Source organism: Mus caroli, unplaced genomic scaffold (genome assembly GCF_978045245.1).
Source record: "Mus caroli unplaced genomic scaffold, Mus_caroli_1 scaffold_13, whole genome shotgun sequence".
In the NCBI taxonomy this organism is placed as follows: domain Eukaryota; kingdom Metazoa; phylum Chordata; class Mammalia; order Rodentia; family Muridae; genus Mus; species Mus caroli.
In genome coordinates this window covers 69,372,566-69,392,919 of record NW_028227268.1, presented here as the reverse complement: position 1 = coordinate 69,392,919, position 20,354 = coordinate 69,372,566, and the positions used below count along the sequence as shown (strand labels likewise).

At 41.7% G+C, this 20,354-nt stretch overlaps 1 protein-coding gene across 1 annotated transcript in view; it reads right to left on the bottom strand.

Annotated features, from left to right (window-relative positions):
• Rad50 (RAD50 double strand break repair protein) overlaps positions 1-20,354 on the bottom strand; it is a 54,464-nt gene that overhangs the window by 20,365 nt on the left and 13,745 nt on the right. The window contains exons 8-20 of the mRNA XM_021177827.3: positions 19,388-19,581; positions 18,800-19,006; positions 17,366-17,548; positions 15,395-15,552; positions 13,381-13,556; positions 12,462-12,699; positions 9,057-9,246; positions 8,404-8,530; positions 7,878-8,071; positions 5,205-5,315; positions 4,193-4,285; positions 3,977-4,090; positions 632-759 (exon numbers count right to left, since the gene is read on the bottom strand). Coding sequence (XP_021033486.1) covers positions 632-759; positions 3,977-4,090; positions 4,193-4,285; positions 5,205-5,315; positions 7,878-8,071; positions 8,404-8,530; positions 9,057-9,246; positions 12,462-12,699; positions 13,381-13,556; positions 15,395-15,552; positions 17,366-17,548; positions 18,800-19,006; positions 19,388-19,581 — 2,113 coding nt within the window. The remainder of the gene's footprint in view (positions 1-631; positions 760-3,976; positions 4,091-4,192; positions 4,286-5,204; positions 5,316-7,877; positions 8,072-8,403; positions 8,531-9,056; positions 9,247-12,461; positions 12,700-13,380; positions 13,557-15,394; positions 15,553-17,365; positions 17,549-18,799; positions 19,007-19,387; positions 19,582-20,354) is intronic.

The following is a 20,354-nucleotide window of genomic DNA, read 5'->3' as shown; positions in this document are numbered from 1 at the left end:
CCCAGCACTTAGGACACTACCCAGGGCGATCTGGTCTTTAAAAATAGCTGAATTTTAATCACAGAATAATTATTTAAAAAAAAAATCTAGCTTGGGCTGGAGAGATGACTCAGTAGTTAAGAGCATTGGCTGCTCCTCCAGAGCACCCTGGTACAATTCCCACAACCCCACATTGTGGCTTACAATCGCTTAAAGCCAACTCCAAGGGATCCAACACTGTTTTCTTCCTTCTACATGCTCTACATGAATGTGATGCACACACATACATGTAGGTAGGCAAAATACTCACGAAATAAATTAAAAGCAAAAGGAGAGAAAAAGAAAATATTGGGGGGAAAGGATCTGGGAGGATACTTCATTGCAGAATACTGGGCACTGGGAAGCGAACCTAGGTGCTCTGGAAGAACAGCCATTACTCTTAATTACTGAGCCATCGCTCCAGCTTCTGGTTTCCTTATATTATAACAGTAAGAGCCATCACTGAAACACAATTTTATATTGGGTGCACTAATCACATTTATAATTCCAGCCCTCAAGTGGTGGAGGCCGGAGCACTATAAGTTTGGGGCCGGCCCCAGGTGTACAAGGAGACCCCCCAAATAAACAACAAACACTATTTACGAAAACCTACTTTTTCATTTGTAAAACTTGCATTTGTCCCATCTCCTTCAAGTGCTGTTTTCGTTCTTCTTCCACTTCTTTTAGTTCATCTCTCCTTTTTCTTAGTGTAAGGTTATCCTGTAGCCACCTTTCCTGTATCTAGACATAAACATTGTTATCCGTTAACAAAAATAAACAAGCTAATGACATTATATCCCTAACAAGCCACTAACAGGCACATGCAGACAAATTTTTAACAAATTTTGAGATCAATACAAACTAAAGTCTCCCTAAGACTTTATACCCTAGTCTTTTCATCTCCTACGTGTGCCCAGACTATAAGATCCTTTTGAGGACATCAGATGCAATCTCGGCCTTCAGGACGACAAATACAAGTTGAGTGGCCCTACTCTGAATAGACAAACCCCATACAATGGGTTTAATAGCATTTCAGAGTTTTGGATTAGAGATGTTCAACTAGTAATGTAATTACTACAAAATCCAAAGAACTACAGGATATGAAACACTGCTAATGCCTAATCCTCTGATGAATGAAACCACAAATAATCTCACAAAGGAGTGGAAATTACACACAGCTGTGCACTTGAGATTATTCTGCCAGTTGACCTAGAGTACTAAAAACTGGCTATTGATTCTAAGTAGTCTTAATCCTTGAAAAGACATTCAAGCCAAGCATAGTGGTGCATGCCTTAATTCTAGCATTCAGGAGGTGGAGACAGGTGCATTTTTGTGAGTTGGAGGCCAAAGCTGGACAGCTAGGGCTGTCACACAGAGAAAACTTGTCTCAAATAAACAAAGACAGAAAAGAAAGATACTCAATCACTAGGCAAGAGTGATAAACAACTCCCTGGAGAGTTTTCCTGGCGATTACAATGAATTACAAGAGAAAAATATTAAGAGACAATTTAGAAGCTGACATCGGTAGGGAAAACTTGTAGCAACTCAGTGACATGGGAGCAGAGGGAAGAGCAGAGCTTTGACTGTACTTGCTTCCAACAGTGAAGGACCTGGGAGCTAGGGGGGGAGACCTCACACTTGCTGAAGGTTTATAGCCAACTGTACTCCTGACAACCACTATCTTCAGATTTTTACAAGATTATCAGTAAGTATGGTAAGCTGAATGTAGTGGTGCAGAAGCCGGACAATCTGAGCTCAAGGCAGGTCTGGTCTACATAGTGAGACTCTCAAGAAAGAAAAAAAGTTAAGACACCATTATGCAAATTCTTTTTTTTTTTTTTTTTTTGAGACAGGGTTTCTCTGTGTAGCCCTGGCTGTCCTGGAACTCACTCTGTAGACCAGGTTGGCCTCGAACTCAGAAATCCACCTGTTTCTGCCTCCGGAGTGCAGGGATTAAAGGCATGCGCCATCACTGCCTGGCAGCTATGCAAATTCTTGAAAGCATTGTTATAAACAGCTTAAGGTAGCCAAAGTGACATGATTGTAAGTGTTCAATGGCTGAGGCAACCCAAGACACACTGCAGGCAGCTGTGCTCTCTGAAGCCTTGCCATGGAGAACCCAGCTTAGAGTTTTCCCTTACTAGGAAAATGGAAAGGTTGCCTTCATCTGGTATGATCTAATATGTGAATTAACATTTGTGACTACGTGAAAGAGCTCTTTATAAAGTGCTATCACCCTGCAGCTAAGATGGACTATCATGGAACATGCCTAATTTGGCCGCACACAGTCCTCAGAAAGACAGGACTTTCTTTGAGGTTAACTTCTGTTCTTACTTTAATTGGAAAGCACGTAGGTAAAAAGCAACAGCTGGTGAAGTCAGGTGATGCTCTCAGTTTAAAACTGGATAATTTTAGGCAAACCTATTTAAATTGTCTAAGTATCAGCTTGCATGGGATGTGGTTATGATGCCACCTACTGTAAACTTAACCCTGTGAAGGTTAAGGCAGGCAGGAGAGTGCTTGACTTAGTAAGTGCTTAGAAAAGCTTTGGGCTCCAATTGTCCTTTCTATTGTAAGCAGTGGGAGTTCTAACAGCACCTCACAAAATATAAAGAATAAGATAATGACAGGAAGATCGGTTAGCACTTAAAGTTCGTCAGTACTGTTTGATGCTTTGCGCCTGCCTGTGTGCGGCAGTCAGGACAACCTTGAGGGACACTCCTCAGTCTACTTCAGTGACCCTGAACTCACCAGTAAGCACTAGGCACAGCCTGTCTCTGCCTGTGTGCCACACTGCTTGGCTTTCATCACTGCTGTTTCATATAGTATTCGGAACTTGACAAAAGAGGGTGAACTTATTATAATTTTATGACTTGGGTAGGTCAGATAATCTCTACTTTCCCTTCATACATATTCCTTCACTGAAAGAAGGGAGGTAGAGTAGACTTCAAATTACTTCTTTAGGATGAACTTTTTTTTTTTCTGGAAAGGAAAGGTTTTACTTGGCTTACACTCCCACGGCACTGTTCACTATCAGAGGAAATCAGCACAGAAACTCTAACAGTGCAGGGACCTGGAGGCAGGAGCTGATGCAGAGGCCATGGAGGAACACTGCTTACTGATCTGCTCCTCATGACTTGCTCAGCCTGCGCGCTCGCTCTCTCTCTCTCCCTCTCTCTCTCTCTCTCTCCCTCTCTTTCTCCTTCCTATTCACTTTATATCCCGCTCGCTGCCCCTTCCCACAATCCTACTCCCTCCCCTTCTCCTTTGATGTGGGGGCCTCCCTGGGTATCTTCCCACCCTGGCACGTCAAGTCTCCATTAGGCTAGGCACATCATGACTTAAACAAGCACATATCGAGTTCCCAGCCACAGAGCTCAGCTGATACAGTAAAGCACACACAGTCCTATAGGCATAGACTTAGTCCTATGCCTAGCCTACATAATGAGACCTGTCTTTAAAAAAAAGCCTGTAAGTTAATATGTAAGAGCAAAACACATTAATTGAAAAGACAGAAAATAATACAAATGTAAGATACATATATATGTACACTTAAGTATATGTGCAAATATAAACATTTATCTCTGTGTGCATCTGCTGACACAGAAGTAAAACATTTCTTCAAGACTAAACAAAGATCTAATGGAAACAACATCTAGGAAGAAGACTGGGAGTAGGAGGAGGTAGATACTTAATTGTAGCCCCAGCTGGCCTTGAACTCAAGCGATGCAGCTGCCTCTGCCTTCGGAGGCTGGGACTAAAAGCATGTGCTGCCATCACCATGCCTGGCCTTTATGTTTAAACTTTTACCACCCAAGTCCTTTCCTAAAAATAAAAGTAAAAATAAAAAATAAAGAAGAGAAATGACAAGTTATTTCCTCTATTGGCCTTTTGTCCAGTTTATCTTCTATTTTAATGACAGACAGTGCTGACAGGCTCCTTTGGGCAGCAAGCCTACCTTCTGTGTGTCAATGTCTTGTCTCATGGTTCCCATCTCTTTATTTATCTTTTCTTTGTGTTTCTCACATTCATTTAGTTGAACAGCAACTCCATTAAGTTCAGTTTCTTTTTGCTAAAATAAATAAATAAATAAATAAATAAATAAATAAATAAAAATAAAGATCATTAAGTGCATGGAATAAAAACAAAGAAATATTAATTTTGTTTTAATTACCTTCTTGTAGTCATCTTTTCCATCTTGAATATAATTCTCTATGTCTTTCATGTAACCATGAATATTTTTAACTTTCTCTTTGATATCATTGATCTGTGGGAAAACATTTATAAAACTGAAACACATACATACAGAAACAAAAGCATTCACATTAGATGAGCTGAGCATGGTTGTCTATGCCTGGAATTAGTACTTGGGAAGGAGGCTGAAACAGGAGGATCGCCATGACTACAAGGCCAGCCGGATCCATATATCACGTGCCAAGGCGGTCAGAGCTACAGAGTGAGACTGCCTCAAGAGGCAGAGGCAGGTGGATCTCTGTGAGTTGGAGGCCAGCCAGGTCTACAGAGTTCCAGGACAGCTGGCCACACTCAAAAATTTGCTAATGTCAAAAATTTAATCACAGCTCAGTGGATAAAAGCCACTTGTTATGTTAGCCTGAGGGCGTGACTTCAAATTTCCAGCAACCATGTTAAAAACAAAACAAAAGGGCGGTGGCGGGCGGGGGGAGGGTAGTAGGGGGCTTTGGGAATAGCATTTGAAATGTAAATGAAGAAAATATCTAATAAAAAATGCCTTAAGCCAGGTGTGGTGGCTCATGCCTTTAATCCCAGCACTCGGGAGGCAGAGGCAGGTGGATTTCTGAGTTCAAGGCCAGCCTGGGCTATACAGAGAAACCCTGTCTCAAAAAAAAAAAAAAAAAAAAAAGCCTTAATTAAAAACAAAAACAAAAACAAAACTGGGCATAGCTCTGTGTGCCTGTAACCTCAGCACTGAGGTAGGGGAGAAAGGAGGACTCCGGAAGCTCACCAGGCAACTCCAGTGAGACTCAGGTTCAGTGAGAGAGACTCTGCCTCAAGGAGATAAGCTGCAGAGCAACCGAGGAGGACTTCCGGCTCACAGGGATCACAAACCTGAAGATACTCTATCTTAGCAGTTATTTATATGAAATAATAGTGCTATAAAGGTTTAACACAGACATGGGTAATAAAATATAAAACCAAGAACTTACTTTGTCCTGAGCCATTTTGTTACTTGTATGTTTTCTGTGGATTAATTCTTCTTTTTCCTGCTGCAACTTTTCCAATGCTGTCTCCAAAGGGCTTATTTGTTCTTTAGCATCCTAGACAACACACACACAAAACCTGACTAGTCAGGAAACACTCGGTTATCTTATTTCAGATGTTCTATAACCTTAATAAAATGGGTCCCAGATTAATGTCAACTTCTTTTTGTCTCCTGACAGGGTCATGAAGATGGCACCATTACTTTATCCACACATTTCAGAGAGGCAAACAGGCATAAACAGGAACTTGTTCAAGGTCATAAAAGTAGATGAAGTAGGTAACAACCATAAAGTAATAGATAACCATGCTACGATCCACAGACCCAAAGAAGCTAACAAGAAGGGCTCAAGGCGGGGGGGGGGGGGGGGGGGCAATCTGAATCTGAGAAAGGAAAATAGAATAGACATCGTGGATTAGGGGCTGGGGGTAGGAGAGATTATGTTGGGGGAGTACAGAAGGAGACAGAGTACTGGGGGAGACAACTGGAATGGGGGGTGACGTGCAATCTCTGGGATGACCCAGACACCTAGGGCAATGGAAACTCCCAGGAATCTACATGGGGACCCAAGCTAAGACTTGTAGTAAAGGAGCCTGAACTGGCCATCTCCTGTAACCAGGCAAGATTTACAATGGAGAGATTGGGACACCAACCCAGCTACAAAACTTACTATTTGCCCTGTCTACAAGATGTGCAGGGATAAAGATGAAGCAGAAATTGAGGGAATGGCCAACCCATGAGTTCCCTCAGTTTGAGACCCATGCCATGAGAGGAAGCCCACCCCTGACACTATTAATAATGTTCTGCTACACTTGCAGACAGGAGCCTAGTGTAACTGTCTTCTGAGAGCCTTCACCCAACACTCTGAAACATGCAGAGACCCACAGCTAAACATCCTAATGTTTGGAGCTTGGGGAATCCTTCGAAAGAGGGGGGAGAAAAGATTGAAGAAGCCAGAGAAGTCAAGGACACCATAAGAAAAGCTATAGAATCAACTAACCTGGGCCCATAGGGGCTCACAGAGACTGAACCACCAACCATGGAACCCCCATGGACAGACCTAGGCCCATTGCACACGTTACAGTTCTATCTTTATGGGGGACTTCTAACAGCAAGAGCAGGGGCTCTCTCTGACTCTGTCACCTGCCTTTGGGGCCCTTTCCCCTACTGTGCTGCCTCTTCTAGCCTAGTGTTACTGCAACTTGATATGTCAAGGCTGGTGATATCCATGGGAGGCCTCCCCTTAAGTGAAAAGAAAGGGAGAAGGAATGAATGAAGTGGAGGAAAAGTGTGTGTGTGTGGACTGGGAGGAGAGGAGAGAGGGGAAACTATGGTCAGGATGTAAATCAAATAAATAAAATAATCAATTAAAATAGCTAAGAGTATAACCTAGTCTGGCTCCAGAAATGACTCTACCAAAAGTAGATTATTGATCTAGGCCACGTGGTCCCAATTATGCCACACAGTTTTATGCATGAATCTTCAAGAGCACAATAGGAACCTATGGCCCTATATCAGCTCTATGTGATCAGAGACTAGAAGGTCATTCAGCCCAACATTCTCTCTTACGTGCTAACTAAGCAGTTATTCTCATGGTAATAACAACATACTCACTAATGGTGGAGGACCCACGCCTATTCTGGAAGAAAGAGGACTTTCAAATGAGAAACTATTGCACTAATCAGAAATCCCTTATAACACTGCTATAACCACAGTTTAAAACAATGAACCTTGAAATCTTGAACATGTTTTGAACCTACAAGGTTACAGGTAGACACAGACATACAGTTGTGACTTCAGCACTGACTGGTGTTTTCTCATGCTGGGAGACAGTGGTGTGGTGGAAAGCCACAGGCCTCCCTGTCAGATCTTTCTGAGAATCAGCCTTGCTTCCTCTGGTCAACCGTGGGGCATTCTAAAATCTCAGTTTCTTTTTTTCTACACAAACAGACTTGGTTATGTATTTCAACAGGGCTGGGAAGCATTCAATACTTTAAGTAAAAATCATTTGTAACCAGCCAAGACTAGTGCAAGGTAATACTATTTTGTATTATAAGCCCAACCTACTTAATCCAAAAATTATTTAAGAAATAATATTTATAGCAATGACTACTAAATAAACTGGGTAACTTGTGTAGTGCTTACTGAGTGAGTGACCCTGATTAAGAAACCCTGGGTCAAGACCTTTGCTTTGATGCACTTAGAAAGCCAGTGGGTACATTTCGGTATCCGTGGCATGTCCATGCCTGCTCACTGTACTGGCAAGCAGTCTGAATCACACATGAGGTGAAAGAGAAGCACAGCTGACACACAGGTATCTGCCACGGATACAATACTTAGGGACAAGAATTCACATACAGTTATGCAGCCATCAATGGGCCACTTCCAGGAACATAAGAGCCACCACCTAACCAGAATCTTGGTTCTTCCTTACACGCCCCGACTCTTTCTTCCCGAATCTTTACTTATGAATACCTACTCTGTCGCTCAGAAATCCCAGGAAGAAGCATTGTAACACTTAACACTTGATTCTCACAAGAACTGAAATTATGTCTGTTAGATTAATAACATGAATTTTGTCTGAAGTAATTTAAAAAACAACAGGTATGCACATTGCTACCTTTATTTCTCTGTTTAAAGACTGAACTTCAGTGGATAATTCCACACTCTGCTCCTCCATTTGCTGGCGCCGTTGCAAATTGGTGGCTATCTGCAGCTTCTCTGATTTCAGCTCATTTGTTTTACTTTTCAGGTGTTGGATTTGTTCCTGCTGGTCCTGTATAAGCTTACGGTTCAATTCAATCTTACTGGAAACTGCACAGAAACATAATGATACAGTAGCTAAGGGGTGGGTACAGACAACACCACTATTATCCTTTTTGAGTTCTCGAAGTGTACACAGTTCAAAGGCTGAATTCCAGGGGCCTCCACTGCACGCGGCAAGGGTATCTTGCCTGCAGTCCCCACCCTGGCCACTCTTGGGTGAAGCTCACAGGGCAGGTACCACTGGGAAAGAACACAGCTCATCTGACCATGTACAATTCCAAGGCAAAGAAGCCAAGCAGTGACACTTGGAGGGAAGAGAGTGAGTGCACAGGGCTCCTCCAAAGAGCAGGCAGTGAAGCCTGTGAACAAAGACACAGTACCTGTATCCAGCCTGTGCTGCTTTTCCTGCTTTTCCTGGTTAACCTGCTGGACAGTCCGATCCAAGTCTACTCCCTGCAGCTTAGCTGCCTGCTGCGCAATTTTCCTTTCAACATCTTTCAGCTCCATCTTAAGAACAGAACAGTTATTTCTAAGAGACTTATTCATGATTCAAACTCTTTTAAGGCCAAGTTTAATAGGATAAAAAGTAAAATTAAGTTCTAGTCCTGCAAATAAGGTAAATGAATTATGCCTCAATTTCCATAGTTTATGAATACTTTAATGCTAGGAATGCATACAAATCAGCTGTCTGCACCTGAAAATTAGCTACTGTGTGTGTGTGTATACATATACACATGTATATAATCTATCTATCTATCTATCTATCTATCTATCTATCTATCTATCTATCTATCTATCTATCTAGGGGGATAAGGGGAAGACATGGTTTCACTGTGTAGGCCTAGCTGACCTGGCACCTGCTATATAGACCAGGCTGGCCCTGAATTTACAGAGATCCACCTGCCTCTGCCTCTCCAGCGCTGGGATTAAAGGTGTGTTCCACCACGCCCAACTACTGTTTTTAATGCACTTACACTTCACATTCAAGAACCCACAAATCAATCTTATTCTGCTTTGAATGACAGCGGCTTACCTGGAACCTCTCCATGATTGTAACATCTGTCAGGCACACTTTAGCACTTTCTTCTTCAGGCATTATTGTACCCAAGAGTGTTTCCTGCTCTTCTATGTCATTCTTTAGGCGCTGTATGTCTCTATTGACACTCTGTAGTCGGTTTCTTAATTCTGGTATTTCCTTTTCCTTCAAATCAATTATGCTTTGCCTTAAAAGAAAACACAACGAAAGTCAATCTAGCTGACACTTCCTCATAATTAAAGTGGAACTATGTGTTTCTGGCAAGAACAGCACAGAAGAGCTGTCAACTCTTTCTCGGACATCCTGTCAATAGCTCAATGATGTCAGCGTGTCTGTTATTTGTGATGTTTACCCTATTCATTTGGGTATGGTGGTGTTAGCCAGGTTTCTAGACTGTAAGATGACTCCTTTTTCCCGTTTGTATTTTAAAAAATACATCTTGAGAGATATCACAGATCTGAGAATATGTCAATGTCCTGTTTTCAAACATCTGCCTACTGATACTAGTAGCCACTGTTAACTGTTTATAATAATTATTACTGGGGTGTTGCCAAGCAGAGATAATTTTACAAACTGACTGATTGCACCATCAAAAGTTTCAAGATGGGCTGGAGAGGTGGCTCAGCGGGTTAAGAGCACTGACTGCTCTTCTGAAGGTCCTGAGTTCAGTTCCCAGCAACCACATGGTGGCTCACAATCACCCGTGATGAGATCTGATGCCCTCTTATAGTGTATCTGAAGACAGCTACAGTGTACTTACATATAATAATAAATAAATCTTAAAAAAAAAAGTTTCAAGACCATGACAGAGACTGAAAGGTGGATGCACTGTTATTGCTGAGTCTGCAGGAGCCTCTGGAGAAAGAGTCAGATGCAACGTGGGCTTCTGAAGACAGGCAGGGATGTGAGGACTGCCGGGCTGCAGTGTGGTTTGCAGTCAGCAGGGCTGCCTCAATGTTACTCTTCCTGGTTTCAGTAACTGTACACAGTCACACCAACTGTTAAGCTCAGCATAACAGTGTGTATGTATTCTCTGTACTAGTTTGCTAAGTTTTTTCTATGTAGAAAGTTATTTCAAAATTAAAAGTATTTTAAATTACAGAGGAAGGGAAGAAGTCAGGCACTCAGCCAAATGCTATATGGGCTCAAGGTATTTATAAAAGGTATAAAAAACATCAAGCTTTTTTCTGTTTTTGTTTTTTGGTTTGTTTGGTTTTTTTGGTTTTTCAAGACAGGGTTTCTCTGTGTATCCCTGGCTGTCCTGGAACTCACTTTGTAGACCAGGCTGGCCTCGAACTCAGAAATCCACCTGCCTCTGCCTCCCGAGTGCTAGGATTAAAGGTGTGCGCCTCCACGCCTGGCTCAACCTTTTTTTTTTTTTTTTTAAAGATTTATTATATGTAAGTACACTGTAGCTGTCCTCAGATGCACCAGAAGAAGGCATCAGATCTCATTACGGATGGTTGTGAGCCATCATGTGGTTGCTGGGATTTGAACTCAGGACCTTCAGAAGAGCAGTCGGTTCTCTTAACCACTGAGCCATCTCTCCAGCCCCTGGCTCAACCTTTTTTTTTTTTTTTTTAAGATTTATTTATTTATTATTATATGTAAGTACACTGTAGCTGTCTTCAGACGCACTAGAAGAGGGCATCAGATCTCATTACAGGTGGTTGTGAGCCACCATGTGGTTGCTGGGATTTGAACTTCGGACCTTCGGAAGAGCAGTCGGGTGCTCTTACCCACTGAGCCATCTCACCAGCTCCTCAACCTTTTTTAATATCACTATTTGAATCTCACTTACTGTCTCAAAGACAAGTACTGGCTCTATAATTATCAATTATAAAGCAGTAACACATATTCAATTTTTTTTTTTTAAATTCAAAGTTTAGGGGCTAGAGAGATGGCTCAGTTAAAAGCACTGGCTATTCTTTCAGAGAACTGGGGTTTAATTCCCAACACCCATGTGGTGGCTAACAACCGTGTGTAACCACTGTTACATGAGGTCCAATGACATCTTCTGGCCTTCATGAGCAGTGCATGCATGGAGTGCACAGATCACACAAGAAAATAAAACATCCATACATATAAACTAAAAATAAACTTTTTTTTAAAAAATCAAGTTTATTTCTGAAAAATTCCAAATTCTTACTTAAAATTAAATTAATATGGTAAGTCTAAAAGGGACAATAAATTAAATTAGCTGCTGATAACAAGGAAAAAAACAACCCAAATGTTGGCTATTGCATGCTATAACTGTTACTAATTTTTTAAAAAGTATACACTATGACCAAGAAATGCCAACCTTAAAGTGCTGTGGTAACAGACAAGTTCTTGGGGGGCGGGGAGAAGAAACAATGAAGTGTTCCTATTTCATATGTATATTAACATGAACAATCAATTCCATTTCTTATTACTTCCAAAAACTGTGGTCACAGACAGACCTGTTACATGTAAAAAGGACAGTTATGATGACGGGATGATGGCTAAGAACCAGGAGCAGTCACACAGTGCTAACCCTGCTTTCAAAGTCTCACACAGGCAGGGAGTGGAGGCGCACGCCTTTAAACCCAGCACTTGGGGGGCAGAAGCAGGTGGATTTCTGAGTTCGAGGCCAGCCTGGTCTACAAAGTGAGTTTCAGGACAGCCAGGGCTACACAGAGAAACCCTGTCTCAAAAAACCAAAGGGAAAAAAAAAAAAAAAAAAAAGAGGCCTCCCTCCTGTCTAGGGAACAGACTATTAAGACGTCTTTGGAGCAGGACATGGTGGCACACACCCGACCTTGGGAGGGAGAAGCATGAGGATAGGGAGTTACCGGTGAGAAGATCATACCCTTAAGGTTGTCTTAGGGAATGACAAGATTGCTTAGTGGGTAAAGACGCCAGCCACCAAGCCTAAGGGCCTGAGTTTGAACCCCAGGACCCACATATTGGAAGGAGAACAGACTTCTGAAGGTTGTCCTCTGACGGCCACATGAATGGCACTGCACGCCCATACCCACGCCAAATAAATAAAATGTAGTGTTAAAATTTAGAGGGGTTTTTGGGAGCGGGGGGCTTAGCAGTTTAGCACTGGTTACTCTTCCAGAGGACCAGGATTTAGTTCCCAGCCCTCACAGCCAGCTCACAACCATATAAAACTCCAGTCCCTGGGGATCTAATACCCTTTTTGGGCTTCTACAGGTACCAAGTACCCATGTGGTGCACAGACATACATGTAGGCAAACATCCACACACATACATAAAAATTTTTTAACTTGTTTTTTAGAACTTTTCATATTTTGTTTGTGGGGTTTGGAAAATGACATCAACAAGCAGTTTAGAACTGTCTTAACTATGACTCAAGCCAAGTCTCAGGAGACACACAGAGTGAAGACCACCTGAGCCATGACTACTCAGGCTTACCTCACGGGCACAAGTCCAAGCATTTCATCACGGCGCCGTTCTTTTTTCTTCAGTTCCGATTCTGTTGACTTGAGTTTATCTGGAGCAAGCCTCAGCTTGGACTGCAAGTCGCTGATAACTTCCTGTAACTCAGCCTCTGTCTGAAATACTCTCTGACAGACTGGGCAGCAGGACTGGTTTTCATCTGTCAGCTGCGTAATGAACTGGGAGTAAACTGCTGTGGCGCCTGCCAGCATGGCTGTTTAAAAGGTTAGGAAATCCTAGTCAGATAGACACGCATTTCTTCCATAATCATTATTCCTGCTTTGTAAGTATACCCAAACGAAATAAAGATTTTGACATTTAAATCTTCCTAAGGATATTCTATATTCTATTTGCATAATTTCTGGCATCTAACATTTTACTGAGATCTTCTATGTGCTAGGCATTTCTTACACACACAATCTTATTTGCTCCTCTTACTGTACTATATAATGCAGTTTTATTTTTATTTTATAGATGACAAATCTGAAGCACAAGAAAGGTTCAGCAAGTCCCAAAGCTACTTGTATAGTGAAGCTATACAGCCAGGAACAAGTTCAAGTCGTTTGGGTCTATGCAAAGTTTTAAATCTCCAGGATAGTCCTTGGGCTGGAGGGGTGGCTGAGCAGTTAAGAGCACTTGCTGCTCTAGCAAGAGAAGCTGAGTTGATTGTCAGCACCTACACTGGACAGCTCACCATCATCTCCAACACTAGCTCCAAGGACGATCTGATGCCTCTGGCCTTGGTGGATACCTGACTCACATGCACATACCCCTTCAAACACACAATTATAATTAATTTTCAAAGTAAGTCTTAAAATCTCTGATCCTTAGCAGTTACCTGTGAATGAAATTTCAAAAGTCAAAGTGCCTTGATGATCTATAAACTGTAACTTACCTCGCTGTTTTGAGGACTTTTCAATTTCTTCTTTAAGTCTGCCCAAATCACTTTCCAAATCTTGGCTACCACAAACATCAAATAGCTTATCTTCATAACTGGACAACTGTTCTTCCTTTTTCTTTAGCTCATTATTTATATGATTTTTATTTTGTTCAGCTGAAGCTAGTTCTTTGCTAAAATAAAAACAAATGTGGGATATTTGAAAAAATTTAAATTATTTAGATTGAGTTTATGTGTCGGAATGCTTTGCCTCCACATATGGGCATGCACTATGTATGTGCCTGGGACCCAAAGACATCAGAAAAGCATATCAGATGCCACAGAACTGGAGTTACAGGTGGTTGTGAGCCACTGCGTGCATGCTGGGAACTAAACCGAGATCCAATGCAAGAGTAGCCAGTGCTCTTAACCACTGAACCCTCTTCTCCAGCGCCCTAGAAATTTGAAAATTTTGGTTAAAGAGCTACTAGACAAACTCTGCCAAAAGTTGTTAAAGAGATATGTACAATTACTTTCCTATATTTTTATTTTCATAGTTTTGTGCTGGGAATAGAACAAAGGCCCTCAAGCATGGTAAGTGCCCACTCTACCACAGTCTTTCTTTAGAAGTCAGAGGAACAAACTGAATGTTCTCATTTAATCTTCTAGTGGAACGTTCCTCCTAGGACACTGACATCTGCTAACCCTGAGCATGGACCCATTCCCAGATAAATAAATAGGGGCAGAATTCTGCTATATTTCTGGGGCTTACAGCCTCAGATCCCAGATTATGGGATAGAACAAACAGCAGCCACCCGCTGCTCTCCTCACAGCACTTACTCCTTACTCACCTCCAAACACCTCCCCTGGCCCTTTCTGTGACAGCTCCTCGCCTCGTGGTCACTCATCCCCCTCATTCATCAAAAATGAGTGCAGCCTTCATTCTACCCAGTCTCCAAGAAGCCCCAGACCCTCCTGGCCTCTCCTTGAGGAAACACCTGAGACACCACTGCAGCTGCCTCATCCTGGTCCCCAAGCAGTCGTGGCTTCCACTGACAGCTCCTCTTCCTTAGCATGCAGTGGCGCTTACCCCTTTCATTTAGCTGTGCACACCTTCTCTTCTCCACTGTGGAGGCCATGCACGCCCTGGTATGCATGTGCAGGCGAGAGGATAACTTGCAGAATCAGCTCTCTCCCACAACGTGGGGTCCCGAGAATGAACTGAGGTCATGAGGTTTGGCAGTAAGGGTTCCTTCTGAGATAGCTTTTTTTGTTTTGTTTTGTTTTGTTTTTTTGTTTTTTGAGACAGGGTTTCTCTATGTAGCCCTGGCTGACCTGGAACACACTCTGTAGACCAGGCTAGCCTCGAACTCAGAAATCAACCTGCCTCTGCCTCCCGAGTGCTAGGATTAAAGGCGTGCGCCACCACGCCTGGCTCCTTCTGAGATATCTTACTTGCCCCTCTTTGTACAATTCTTTCAAGGTGACATGGCTTATACCAATTACCTTATCTTTTTAACAAACTGCAACAACTTGCGATTTCCTGAACTTAAAAAGCCTATTTACTAAAAGACTCTTCCAAAAGAGGTAGAATATTTGAGCCAGGCATGGTGACATACACTTTATAATTCCAGCACTTCAAAGTTGAGACAAGAGGATCTTAAGTTGGAGACCAGCCTGGACTACATTGTGAGATGCTGCTCACACAAGGAACAAAGCACCATTAGTTTAATATAGCAAAAGTCAAATCTACGATCTCCCTAGACGCTCACTGAGAAATACCTCTCATGTAACCAGCACTTCAGAGAGCACGCGAGAAAGTCTGAGCAGTGTATGTTCAGACAGAAAACAAACTCCAGATGTCAATCCTTTTTCTACAGTTTTACGAAACAAGAGGCCCCAACGACTCCCATTACATTTTACTTAAATATGACATACCATCTCATGACAATGAATACTTAAAACAATTAAAAAAAAAAAAAAAGCACGAAATAAAGAGATCTGTATCCATGGTAATGTTTTAGCAACTCACTTCAGTTTGGCAAGTCTGTCCCTGGTCTGATTAATTTCTTTGGATTTAGAATGAAGCCAGTCTTCAAGCTGTTTTTTGTTAGGAAAGTATCCCAACAGTGAAGTTAGTTCATCACTGTGCCTAGACTTTATTTTTCTTATCTGTTCATCTTTGTCAGTCTATAAGGAAAATACAAAACAAAACAAATCAACTTTTAAAAGTCAAGCCTGTTAATGACAAAAATAAATTCTGGGGATGGGAGCAGTGGCTCAGCAGGTCCAAGTATTTGCCATAAAAGCTTGACAACAGAGTTTACCCCTGAAACCCACAGGAACACGGGAGAGAACCAGCTCTCCCTCTCTCTAAGGTTTCTGAGAAAGAGTCTCACTCAGTAGTCCTGACCGGCCCGGAACTTGCTATACAGAAGACTGTTCAAAAGCTCAGCCATCCCTCTGGCTCTGGCTCCTAAATGATGGGATTAAAAGTGTGCACCACCTACAGATGACTAAAAAGCCAAGCGTGTGCTAGTAAACACACACTAAGTAATAAGTAGAACTTTTTAAATGAATTAATTAAATTGGATAAATAAATTCTAGAATGCCTAAAGTTTCCAATTTAAAAATGAGAAATATACAAATTCAGGCAAAACATATAAAATGTGTAAAGGCTCAGAGAACTGCCTTTAAAAACAAAATGAAAAAAAACCGAAGGCCATTCAGAGACTGTGCCATCTGGGGATTCATCCCATATACAGTTACCAAACCCAGACACTATTGTGGATGCCAAGAAGTGCATGCTGAAAGGAGCCTGATATGGCTGTCTCCTGAGAAGCCTGATATGGCTGTCTCCTGAGAGGCCCTGCCAGAGGGCCTTACAAATACAGAGACGGATGCTCATAGCTACCCATTGGACTGAGTGTGGATTCCCCAATAGAGGAGTTAGAGAAGGAGATGAAGGGGATTGAACCCCACAGGAAGAACAATAATATTTAACCAACCAGTCCCCCAAGGGCTCTCAGGGAGTAGGCCATCAACAAAGGAGTACACATGGCTCCAGCTGCATACGTTGCCTTGTCAGACATCAATGGGAGGAGAGGTCCTTGGTCCTATGAAGGCTCAAAAGATGCCCCAGAATAGGGGACTTGAGGGCGGGAAGGTGGGACACCCTCACAGAAGCAGGGGGAAGGCTGACGGCATAGGGGGTTTTCAAGGGGGGAGGGACACTGGGAAATGGGATAACATTTGAAATGTAAATAAAGAAAATAATCCAATTAAAAAAAACATTTGTGTGTATATACTCTAACCATGGCACACACAAGTAGATTGGAGGACAACTTTGGAGTCAGTTCTTCTATCATGTGAATTCCAGGGACTAAACTCAGGCTTGGCAACAAGTATCTTTACCTTCAAGACATCCCCATGTTCCAGTCTTTTAAAGTCAGAGTAACCAATTCAATAGCATAAAAAAATTAAACCTCTCTGTTAAAAGTTACCAACAGCTGAGCAGGATGGTACACACCTTTAATCCTAGTACTTGTTATGTAGAGGCAGGCAGATCTCTGTGAGTTCAAGGCCAGCTTGGTCTACAAAGGGAGTTCCAGACAGACAGCACCACACAAGAAACTCTGGTCTCGAACCATGTTTTTGTGTTTGTATTTCTGGGATTTTTGTTCTTAAAACATAGCTTTTCCCAGGTACAATGGTATATGCCTATATTTCCAGTTAGGAGACCGAGGCAGGAGAATCATTTGAGTCCATAGAGTCAGAGGCCAGCAAGGGCAACAGGGCTACAGCCCATCTCAAAAATAGTAATAACAATTTTAGAAAAAAAGAGTTTTAAGTTAAAACTCTATTTTATAAGCCTATTTTTAATATTAAGTTGTAACCTCTAAATACAAAGACAATACCAAATCAATACTTCAGCCTACTGACTAAAAATGGATAAACTGTTTTAAATACCCATCAGTATAGATACTACAGAAAGAGCTCATACTTTGTCTTTGGTGAGCATCTCCATCTGTGTGCGGGTTGTTGTATGATGGTTTAACTGCTCCATCTCCTGGTCCAGCTTCCGCAAGCTCCTGTCCAGGTCAGCTCTCTCATTTTGGAGGTTCATTACTTCTGCTTTTAGGGTTTCTATGCTGCTATTTTTCTCGGCCTTGCTTAGTTCACGTTCCTAATCAACAATTCAAACAAATGTACATTTATATATTTTGTGCCAGAATTAAGATAATAAGAAAGTGTAATTATTGCTAGCTTTAAAGCAGCTCTTTCTACTGTTTGAAGAATATATTTTTTCTTTTAGTAAGTTTTCATTTTTTCCACTAAAACCAAAAATTATTCCTAAGAGAAACAAAATACTACTTTCTGCTCATATCCAAAAGAGAAAAATATAAACTCACATATGCTTTGGGAAAAATCTTATTCAGGGTACTGTACTCTGCTGTAATGATAGAGAATTAGTAAATAAACTTCGAAAAGTCAAACAGAAAGGAGAAATAAAAATTAGAAAAATATTAGGAGAGGCTAGAGAGGCAGTTTAGTGATTAAAAGCACATACTGCTTTTCCAGAGGACCCAGGTTCAATTCCTAGCACCCAGGTCAGATAGCTCAGAACTACAGATCCAATGCCCCTGTCCTTTTCCAGCGCCTGGACTCCCACGTATGTAACTACACAGACACATGGACATATATGCATAAATAAAAATAAATTTTTAAAGAAGAAAAGGAAAATAATTAAGAGAAATGTATCTTTGTAGATGGATGAATATCTCTTACTCCCCCTACTTAGGTATTTATTAAGTTCCCATGTAACTTACTCTACTCCCTGGCTGTGATGTGGTCCCTCACCCGCACATCCCCATCCTGACAACACTACGATAAACTGGGAACTGATGAAAACGTACTCTGCAGTGGCCATAGCTTCCCTATGTTATGGAGGTGGGACACGGGTGTCCTCTGGTTTTGAAGAGGAATGGAGATGTGAAGGAGGACAAAGCAAGGAGGAAAGCTCAAACCTCTTAAAGAAAATGGCGTTTGTTTACCACAGGAAACATGGTGACAAGTCGGTCACATAAAAACCTCAGGTGTGCAGACTAACGGGAAAGTATTTGCCTTTTAATTTGGGTCAGATACGAAGATATTTGTGATAATCACCCCACTCTGCTGCGTTTGGGACCCACGTCTGTGATCCACACAGAGGGAGAGTCGAAAGCTTGAAAGTCTGAGCACGAGTTTCTTTTTTTAAATTTTCTTGGTGATTCTAGTTTTACCCCATCAACTTCTAGAATCAAAGAGCTGATCATCAAGATATCTGAATAAGCTCACTTTACATGGGATTACTAACTGAAGTGCTACAGTCTCAGGGTGAGCGATGGGCCTTGAATGTGAGGTGGCTCAGTGGTCACTCGTTAGGTGGGCAGCTTACAGCTTTCGTGAGCTCCTGGTCCAGTTCCAGAATCCTGTCGGAGGAGCCCTCCAGCTGCTGCAGCTCGCTCCTCACGTGCCGCAGCTCGCTCTGCTTCTTTGTGAGGATCTCCGTCTTCAGCTCAATCGTCCTCCCCAGTCCGCTCTTCCTGTCCCTCAGCTCATCAAGCTGCCTCTGCTTCAGAGCCTCTTTGTCTGTCAGGTCGCTCTAAACGGCAACAATGCACATCACTGATTCTGTCATTAAGCAACTAGGGAAACTCCCCCTTTTAAAGTAACACACAATGAATAAAATATAAGAAATCATTTCTAAAACTGAAAGCATCACCCAGAGGTGATAATTAGTAACCGAGCAAACTTTTTAGCAATTATCCTCAAAAATTTATTTTTCTTAAAATAAAACCATAAATCTGTACTATGCTCCTATTTCATCCTTATGAATTTAAAAAAAAATTCTAAGTTTTTTTTCTACTTAGTAGCCCAAGACTCAGTTAAAAATGTGACAACATTGGGTTCGCTTTAAAAGTTTATAGGATCACTTAGTGAATCTGACACAAAAGACAGCAAATCTGGATTTCAAGATATTTACCAAGAGCTGGCTGGCAGTTTTAGCTTCTCTTTCCTGTCTCTCTTTCACAAGTTCATGAAAATTCTTAATCTGTCTTTCACTGAATGGTCCACGCTCAAAACCATCCAATTCAAGATGTGTTGCCAAAGACTGAATTAATGAGTCTCTGGCTCGGATGTGCTCTTGATGGCGATCTGCCTGTAGCTGTAGACGACCTTTATTTTAAAAAATAAATTAAAAAACAATGTTGTGGTAACAGTAGATTTATATGCAGCTGTAAAAAATAACAGTATAATCTTTTTCTATTCTGCCCAGTTTGCTCTAATGAACACTGTGTAAAACTGTCATAGAGTCTAAACTGGTATACTTACACTGTATAATCCACCAGGCCTATCCTAATTCCTCTGTTATCTGCATTCATTTGTGTATATGTATTAAATTTCATATAATTTTTTTTAAGATTTAAATTTTTTGTTTAGGTGTATGTATGTGTTTGTGTCTGAGTCTGTGCCATACCTGAGAGAGCGCCTGTGGAGAGAAGAGGGCACCAGATCCTTGGAACTGCAGTTGCAGTGACTGTAAGCTACTTCGTGTAGGTACTGGGAACCAAACTCAAGTTTTCTGGAAGAGCACAAAGTGCTCCTAACCACTGAGCTATCTCCAACCTCAAGTGCTACATAATTTTACCCCATGTTATCTCATACATCTAAACAGCAGTATAGATAATAAAGTTTCAATACCATAAGAATCTTTTTCTGTAACCATAGCAGACCCATCTTCTTCCTGTCCCTTCTTTTATCCACTCCCCCTAGCAACCATGATTTTGTTCACTAGGTCCTCAATTTTGACATTTCAGAATATCATTAAAATGGAAGCACACTCTATAGCCCTGTGGGTAGCCTCCGGCCTGGAGCGGGTTGAAATGGGACACAGAGTAGGGCTCTGGTGTGGCTTTAAAGACTGATGGTCTCCAGACATCCCAGCTCTC